Below are 9,149 nucleotides of genomic sequence, written 5' to 3'. Positions count from 1 at the left end.
GGCCAGTCTGGGAATGGGCAAAGAGTGCAGGGAAGTGCCCTGCAGAGCTGGCCTTGAAACCATCGCGGCTTAAAGCATCCTCCGGGCTCTGATGGTGAAGTGTCCACCCCCAGACTCCAGGGTGGAATCAGAGGCCAAAATTACATGCCAAAATTCCCCAAATTATGGAATTGGGTTTTAAAATTATGAGATTTTTTTTTCTTTTGTCAGATAGTTCGTATTTTTTTAGTTTGCTTTTTTGTTCTATTATTCTATTCTTACTCTATTCTATTCTGTCTGCCTCCCACACTCACGCCGGAGGGATGCAGAACAATGACCTGCTGTGCCCTCTCCCGGGTTGCTTTCAGGCAGCTTCCTCAAAATCAGCAAAACTTCCCGTTGCAGAAAAAAACCCCTAGGTCCATTATTTACCTACCAACTGAATTTGGGTGCCCACTGAATTAGTGTCATCAGGCTCCGGACATTGCCTCCCCCAGCCCCTGACCTTGGTGGCTTGGCTCTTGCTCTCGCAGAGGTTCGGAAGAAGGTGGATAGCAGCAAAAGCGAAATCTCGCAGGAAGACACGGCATCAGAGACGGAGGTTAACACGGAGGAGCCGCTGAACGGGGATGAGGGTGAGGAAGAGGGACTCGCACGGGATGAGTGTGAAGATGAACTGGTAAGAGAGTTTGGATAATACATCCCTCCAGCCAGAGTTCAATAACGGACCCCACAGTTTTACTGGAACTTACGAAATCCCTAGAAAAATAGTTTCTCCTTCCTCAAAAGAGATTGTTGTATTTAAGTCCCATGATTGCTCACAGCTCGTTCTTTCAAACTGTTCTGCTGCTTGCAAAAGCATTGACCTAGCGAATGCATGTGGAGACGCTGAAGAAACATGGTTGGCTCTTGAAAGTCGGACCACATTTATCCTTGATTTCACAACTATTAGTTAATGGTTAAAACAAGTTGCTCTGCTCCGAAGTAATTCTCAGATGGATTGAAACATGGCAAAGACAGGCCACGTTATATTAACTGCACTTTCCTAGCAACATACATTTGCAATGCTTTTTCGTCTGGACGGACAACAAATGGCATAAAGCTCGTTATAAGGTCTGAGCAAGCCACAACCGCTGTGCATGAGGCTGTACCTCCATAGCGAGGGCAGCACTCGAGCACGGCTGGCCTGGCGTCATGCACGCATCAGCCCCATGGGTGTTAGTCCTGCCCTAAATAAGGACACTCCCGGTGAACCCAGTGATCAAATTTTGTGCCTAAAAAGCATCTGGATGGAAGCCCTGTTCAAGTGAGGATGAAGCTCAGCATCCCTTTCTTCTTCCTCACCCCCTCATCGCTGGGGTGACCGCACCGCATTGCACATGTGCAGCACTCTTCCTATGGCCAAAAAGCTCCTCTAACTCAAAACACTTCCCAGCTTGTTTGTACTCTTCTACTCTGCCCCACCTTAGTCATGATGGATGAGGGATCTGAGCAGGGTCATCCAGCTGTTTTGGTTTCTAGGGCCTCATAGCTGAAGTTCGTGACTCCTGCTAAATCTAGGAAGAGATGATTAAGGGGAGACATCATAACAGACGCTATAAAGAAGAAAGGCAAAAGCTGCCCTCCATCTCTATGTCATTTAGGATAAGGAAGGCCAGGTTTGAATTACATGAAGGGAAACAGATGGTAGAAATTAGGGGGAAACTTGCTGATGCTAATGATGATAAAGCAGCACACAGCCTGTCAACAAAAACATGTGGACTTTTCTACCATTACTGGGATAAGAAAACAGAGTGGACAGACATCTGCTGGCAATGATTTAAGAAGAGATGGTTTTCGTTAAGAGTAGATGAACAAGATGTCTATTTCAGCTCCCTTCCATCTCTATTTTCTGTAACTCTCTGGTCCTAAAGTGGCACTGAGATCAGAAGTATTTTACTGCCAGGATCAGTCAGGCTCACATGTGCTCAGCATGGGGCAGGTTAATGTGTGCAGTTCATCTGCAGGGATGTTCGCTTAAACACTGAAAGGCGACTCACAAAAGCTATCCTTTATATTTTGCTCCTGACCTTACAACACTGAACAGTTTTGAAGTCTTTCCCCTTTCTGGGGAGTGACTCCTTTATCTCACATCTCTTTGGCTTGCACACATCAGCGTAGCTTTCACCACCTGCTGTCCACGGACATGGTGCCCACACTGGTCCCTAAAAACATTATCTACCCTTGGCTCTGAGGGACAGTGGTGTCACAGGAGAAGAGTCAGAGGTCACTCAGCCAGATCGGATCTAGTAGTTAGTTTATTGAGTTCTAATCAGGAAATTTAGATATGTAAAATATTTAATAAGTACAGTTGGATTGGCGGTCAATACTCTACCATTTGCTACACTTAAAGTTAGTATGGGATACAAAGATTATCATGTAAGCTTACTATATGTATCTTAAATGTTACATACATGCAAAAAATGTCACTTACCAACCCATCGATGCCTGGTATTAGGTAAGGGATCGCTCAGGCTCGAGGGGTAGCCTTGAGAGGTGGCCCTACTCAGCGGGAGATACCCACCGCACAGCCAACTGCTATGGGGGAAGAGCTCAGTGGGCCCGGAGGGCTGCAGGTATTTATAGTGTAAAGTGATTGATTCGTAGTCAGATTTTCTGCTGTGTTCATGCAGTTTCAGCCACTTCTCAGCCCAGTCTCCAGCCAAACCATTTTTTTGCATTTGGTGCTGGGTTCTCACTGGTAGCCTCACACAATAGGATTAACTTTGTTTAGGCTTACTTGCTGAGCATCTGCCTGGACCAAAGTCCAATTAATTCAAACAGGAAGAGTGCAGCCATTACAAGTGGGAAAGACATAATTTATGCAAGGCAGGAACCAGACCTGCCAACACTTGGGCAGTACCCAGCACAGAGGCTTCCCTGCCATGCACCTCTTCCCCATGGTGACAAGTGGGGAAGATCCAATTGGACTTGGGTCTAGGTCCCACCTATATCCTGTAGACAACTGTAGGATGTCTTCTGGGGAGCAGCAGGCCTGAGCATCCCTGTTCGGAGGGGAATTCACTGAACCACAGCTCATGTGAAAATACTACAGCTAAGCAGAGTGGTGCTTCGCAGTGGTGTTAGCCCCAGCTGGGTGAGGGGGAGCATTTTAGACCCCCCCAAGGGAGTCAGGCACACAATTTCCATTGAAATTCAATGGGAGCTTGACAAATAATTCCTTTCAGCCCCACTTCCAGTGCAGTGTTGGCTGCCCTAGGTTTATGCACAAATCTCTGCTTGGAATTGGTGAAGTTTCCAACATCACCTGGGGAAATCAAGTCCAAAATACACACTGCGGCCCACAGGGAGAAGGACAAAGGGACACACCCCCCCTCCCAGCATGAGTTTGTGCCCTTTTCAGAGAGGGTGGGCAGGAAAGGAGCTCTGCGGAGGAAGGATAAAGTAGGTAATGCTTCATTCCCACAGGCTCTGCTACTAGGCTCGGGGACCTGGGAGGCCAGATTGCAGACTGGACCAGTGAAGATGAAGAAGAAAAAAAAAAGCAGCATTGAGTACCTTGGCCTTTTCCACGTGCTTTGTCACTAGGTCCCCTTCCCCGTTGAGCACTGAGCTTACACTTTCCGTAGCCTTCCTTTTGCTGCTAGTGTACCTACAGATGCTCTTCTAACTCCGTCACTACACACTGGAGGGGTGGCTCTGTATTCCTCCTGAGTGGCTCAGCTCTGCTTTCCATCTTCTAGGTTCTGCCTTTTTGTATAGGAGAAAGGCTCAGATGGCGCTTGCTGTTTAGCCACGCTGGCCTCCTGCCACACCTGCTCACCTGTCATCAGAACAGGCCATTCTTGTGCTTCAAGGCGGGTGTCCTTGAAGATTACCCAGATGGTCTGGCCTCTGGAGCAGTCTCCCATGGGATTTTGCCAAGCAGATCCCTAAACAACCCAAAATCTGCTCCTTAAGTTTAGGGATTTGATTCCACTCTTTATCTTGGTCACTTCTCTCAGGATACTCAACTTCACAGTCTCCTGGGCACTGCAGCCAAGACTTCTCTTCATCTTCACATCTTTGACCAGTTCTTCCTTGGTCATCAGTAGCAGTCTAGAAGAGTGTCTCCCCTAGTCAGCTGGTCAGTCAGCTCTGTCAAGAAATTATTCTTGACGCTCTCCAGAAGTCTCCTGGGTTGCTTGCACCCAGCCCTGCTGCCTTCCCACCAGCTGCCAGGGTGCTTGAAGTCCCGCAGGAGTACAAGGGCCTGTGATCAGGAGGCTTCCTCCAGCCATCCGGAGGAGACTTCACATCAGGTGGTCTGTAGATGCTTGCCATGATGTCAACCATGTTGGTCTGTCCCCTGATCTCACCTACAAGCTCTCAGCTGACTCATCACCTGTTCTAAAGCAAATCCCTGTGCATCTGGGCTATTCCTTTGCCCAGAGCACATGCCACCTCACCTGACTTTCCTGAAGAGCCTGTTCCCAGGGCACTACCTGCTCCGTAATCGCAGAAAAGAAGCCTTTGTTCTGTTGCAAGAAGTCACAAGCCTCCAGACTTCCCTCTCTTGGGAGTCTCCATCCACAGTTCCTTTGAGTGTAATCTCCAGCTGTCCCTTCTTCATGCGTTGCAGACCTGAGGCTTTTCCCCTGTAGGGTCTCTGCAAAGACCCTGTTGGTCTCCCTGATTGTAAAAATCTATTTATCATCTCCCCCAGTGCCCTGTAAACCAGCCTGCTGCTAACAAGGTTGGGACTGGGCTCCCTTGCTTTTCCTTTCAGATTACCTAGCATCCCCTGCAGACATCTCCAGGATCCATTTCCATCTCTAAAATATTCACCATTTAATTCGGCCTGTGCAGGAGGTAAAATACTACCGCTGAGCACCTAGTTCTTTTAACGATACTGCATTGCAGAGCAGCTCCAGGAGGGGGGTTCTCACATCCCGTACTTTCAAATCCACTGTTGCAAGGCGGGTGGTTCAGCACACCGACACTGTTATTGTGACCTTTGGCATGATGAGTATTATAAATGTTATCATTCTGGATGAGGAGTTCTGCTGCAAACTGGGATCAGTTTCTGTGTTCAACAGCCGAGCCGTTACATCGTGCACCGTTTGCCGTTGTGTACTGACTGCACCTTAGCATCATTGGGCAGTTCCAGTAACACAAGAGTGCCTGTTCCCTGGTGCTGGCCATTCCTAGTTCCCAAATTAACTTCCCACAGTGCTACAACAAGGCATGAGCTGTGCAAACACATGCCGTAAACTTTATGAAAGTGCTAAGCATGGACTTAACCTGGCCATGCAGAAATTAGGCATCTAGTCTAAGCATGGGAACTCATGCCACAGGCTAAAGCCCTTCCTGGGGACATGCCCACGGGAGGTGCTGACTCTGGTGTAGCCCAGATCAGACACCTGACTTTACACAAGGGAAGGTGGGCTTAATTTCATCCCAGTCCCTTTCTAGCAGGAGCCAGGCTTCAAAATCCAAGAGGGAATCGCACATCCCAGGTCTGTTTGGCAGAGCCCTTCCAGAATAAGGAGCCAGAGGAAATGTTTGGTTTTGCCTGGGGCTGTGTCTGCCAGAAACCACAGCCACCGCACCCCGGGTGTGTTTTGTAGCTCCTCCACCATGTTGAGCAACCTGACACTGCTGGCAGTGTGTGAGCAGTCCCAAACCATGGTACCAGCTGGTCACCACATGTGAGGTGTCCCAGGCAGGGCAGGAGGGACAGGTGGTGATTTACTGTTTGTGGTTCCCTTTTCCCTCCAGGAGAACAGCCATTACACAGATGTGGAGGATGCCAGACTACAGTAACCAGGTACAGCTTACACAGGGCTTTTTAGAGGCTGATTCTGAGCAGAAGCTTTCATGCCATGCATGTTGGGATGGGAGGGTTGCTGCTTCAGAAGATGCTCTTTTCCACTGATCTGCTGTGTTTTCCTAGCACTAAGCCTGCCTGCTCAGCCGGGTCACTGATCAGCCTCTCTCTTTCCTAAATCACCAATCTTTGAGGTTTAAGGAAAATTATGTCCCACCTCTCTTCTCTCCTTGCAGGCCATTTGGAACAGCAGTGAGCAACAGTGTGAGGAAAGCACGAGGCTAAACCCTGTCCTGGCACGTTGAGCAAGGCAAGCTGAATCGCAGTGCTGCTGTCATCTCTACCTGGCATTCAAAAGGAGAAACATGGCCCAACATCTTCCATCCATCTATAAAGCAAAGACAAAGAAAATTCATCACCCAGCGAATCCCCACTACCCCATGCAATGGATTTGGAGTTCTGCAGCCAGTAGAGGCAGGAACCAAATCCTGCACGATCCATAACCGTCACTGACTGGATAACGGGAGAGCGGTTGTGTCACCAAATGAGTCAGAGATGTTCTAGAGCTTTTTGTAGGAGAGGAGGGAGAACTAAGCCTAACCCAATAAAGACCTTTTTTTCCCATGCTAGGTGAGAGCCAGAGCATTTGCTAACTGGGGGAAAAGTACTGTCTCGGTTTGGACAATTTGTGTTCTCACACTAAAGGTCATGTTGAGAAAGAGGGTGTGGAGTGAGTTGTCCTCCCAGAATGGTCACCTCTTGTCGTGTCTCTTTTACCCCCATGAGCTGCCGTGGGTACAGGGTCACTTCCAGGTGGAAAGCAGCCGGTGCTGGCGCATGTGCTGTGCTCTGTGCAGCTGCTTGAAGAGAGGGGAAGGGGAAGGGAAGCTGCCTGCAGGAAAGCAAGTGAACCCTGGCAGGAGAAGCAAAGCATACGTCGTCTTCAATGGTTTGGTCTCCTTGTTCTCCACGGGGAAACCACTATGTAAAGGCTGAGCAAGTCTCTGCAGAGAGAGGGGGTGCAAGCATGTGTGGATGAGACCCTTTCCTTGGACCAGCTGCTCCCTGGAAGAAACGTAATCCACCCACTTCGCCAGCCCAGTGCCAGAGACATCAGTCCCTTCCCCGAGGTGCTCACGTCTCCTCTTGCCTCAGCCTCGCTGGGTCTTCACGCTGACCCGGCATGCCAGGAGAACGGTGCCACAGCTCCTGCTCCTGACTGCGAGGGCTGTGCTCCATCACCAGTCTGACGGGTCTGCGCAGCCTGACAACTTGCCTGAGCCTAACGAGACTGGTAACGGTGAATACCCCGAGCACGATGCATGTGGACGTGCAAACACCTTCCCTGTCTACCCAAATTCAAGCTGCTTTTGACCCATGCCATGTCCTGCAAGCAGAAGGCTCCAGCAGCCAGCATGTGGCTTGGCATGGGAACCCTTTTACACCACGACACCCGAGAGATCTCTCAGCCTTTCTCTTCTTGTTCGTTCCTCCTTCGTGGGCTTACCCAGTTTTTCTGAGTTCAGGGGTGGATGGGACTGAAAGTCACGCAGCACTTTATTCAGATCAGATGTGTCCTGCCCATCTCCCCTCTTCCCTTCCAAAACACACACACACCCCCCAGTGCTTTGAATCCAGAACGGTGTCCACACCTTCTCCTTGATCAAACCCTCCCACAGAACGCATGGCCCCCCCAGGTCGCATAGGGTGCTCCCGCGCTCAAAGCCAGACCTCATCTACTGCATCTCTCTTTGAAGGGTGAAGGGGAAAACAGGTCCCGGGGGTAATGCTTCCCTCCCCCGAGGGCCATCCTGGAGCAAGCATGGCTCTTGAAGCACAATGTTTTATTTGCATTTCTTAGTTTCAAGTAATTTGTGAGGGATTAAAGGGATAACCGTGCTTTCCCCTACCTTTTTCCGGTTCCTGTACAATTTATCCATTGTGTTGTACTGAGCCGTTGTAGAGCTGTTTTCTAGGCTTGGGGAGATGAGCTGCAGTTTTTGCTACGAACTGACTGTGATGCTGATGTTTGAGAGAAAGGTGACCTTGTACATACAATCCTGTATAATAAAAGACAGAAATCTAATTTGGTTTGGCTCGCTTCTGTCTCTGTCATACACACGCACACTTTTTTCCTCTATTTCATACAACTAAGACTTCTTGCCTTTTCTAACCTTCAGCTCTGCCCACAGAGCTTTCCCTCACACAAAGTATATCCCACTGGGCTGAGCAAAACATCTGGGTTCATAGAGACTCTGGGACTTTGCCTCTGGAGCCCTGGATTTGATGCAGGAGAGCAAGGGACAAATCCAGGCCTTTAATCTCTGGACTTTGCACTCATCCAGCTCATATCAGGCAAAAAATGAGGCTGCTGTTCCAGTTTGCCCAAGCCAACGGTGCTAATAAATGCTCCTTAAGCACAGTGTCTTCTGGCCATCTCCCCAGTCCCTTCCTCAGCAGAGCAAAGCTCACACCGTGTTGCCAGCTGTGCATCCTGGCAACATCAGTCATCCAGATCCTGGCCCGTTTGGCACCTGAGCTGTGTCTGGAGGGCACCAGTGACCACATGGGGAGAAGCCAGCTGCTACCACGCTTTCAATGCGGTTTTAAGTTTCCACTCCTGGACAGTTGTCTGCTGAGCCTGGCCTGAGTCATCATCCAGCACTGGAGGGCAAAGCTGCCTATTGCATCTGTTCAAGTTCATGGTGAGTCTGGGGATGCAGGAACATCCATCCGTCCACCCATCCTGCCATCAGTCACCAGTTCACTTCAAGATGAGAGGATCGGCAGCATCGGACTAATGGCTGGACCTCTTTGCAGCTGGGAAGAAGGAGGAAAGATGAGGAGGGGGAAAAAAGCAAGTCAAAACATTTGGCTCTCAAGACCAACATCAGCCCAATGTCGTTAGGTCCGTTGAGCCGGGTACCTGGGCTCTGAGAGTGACCGTGGCTCAGTGCCTTGGGAAGGGCAGAGCTCTTCCCTGCTCCATCCCCACCTTGACCATCCCTCACTGCCAATCGCTCAGCCTGGCACTGGGCTGGGGCTGGGTAATTGCAGCGCCGTGCAGCTCTTCAGCTTTAGGCCGTTAGAGCATGGTCACGGTCTCCTAGCAAACAACAGTTTTCCTTTTGGTAATTATTTGAGGGGAAGAGTGAGGGACTTCAGGAGCTCTTCTGCAGGCCCTGTATGGTAATTAACTTTGCTGTTGGCTGTAGAAAGGGCCTCAACAAAATGAGTTCTGGGTTTTTCATGCTCATTGAGTTCTGTATGTGACCATCCAGAAAAATCTTCACATGGAAGCAAGGGCACAGCAGTGGGGTGGGAAAGGGAACGCACATCACCCCTGTCACCCCTTAAGGCC

The 9,149-nt window shown here is 49.7% G+C and overlaps 1 protein-coding gene across 1 annotated transcript in view; it reads left to right on the top strand.

The window, feature by feature from the left end:
• Window positions 1-6,523, top strand: part of RALY (RALY heterogeneous nuclear ribonucleoprotein) — a 22,145-nt gene extending 15,622 nt beyond the window's left edge. Inside the window, exons 6-8 of the mRNA XM_009708398.1 lie at window positions 507-658; window positions 5,740-5,788; window positions 6,025-6,523. Of these exons, the coding sequence (XP_009706700.1) occupies window positions 507-658; window positions 5,740-5,784 (197 nt within the window). The 3' untranslated portion in view covers window positions 5,785-5,788; window positions 6,025-6,523. The remainder of the gene's footprint in view (window positions 1-506; window positions 659-5,739; window positions 5,789-6,024) is intronic.
• The last annotated feature ends 2,626 nt before the right edge of the window (window positions 6,524-9,149 follow it).

The sequence above is a fragment of the Cariama cristata genome, unplaced genomic scaffold, assembly GCF_000690535.1.
Source record: "Cariama cristata isolate BGI_N322 unplaced genomic scaffold, ASM69053v1 scaffold16179, whole genome shotgun sequence".
Taxonomy (NCBI): Eukaryota; Metazoa; Chordata; class Aves; order Cariamiformes; family Cariamidae; genus Cariama; species Cariama cristata.
The sequence above is the reverse complement of the archived record's forward strand: the minus strand, read 5'-3'. Positions and strand labels throughout refer to the sequence as shown.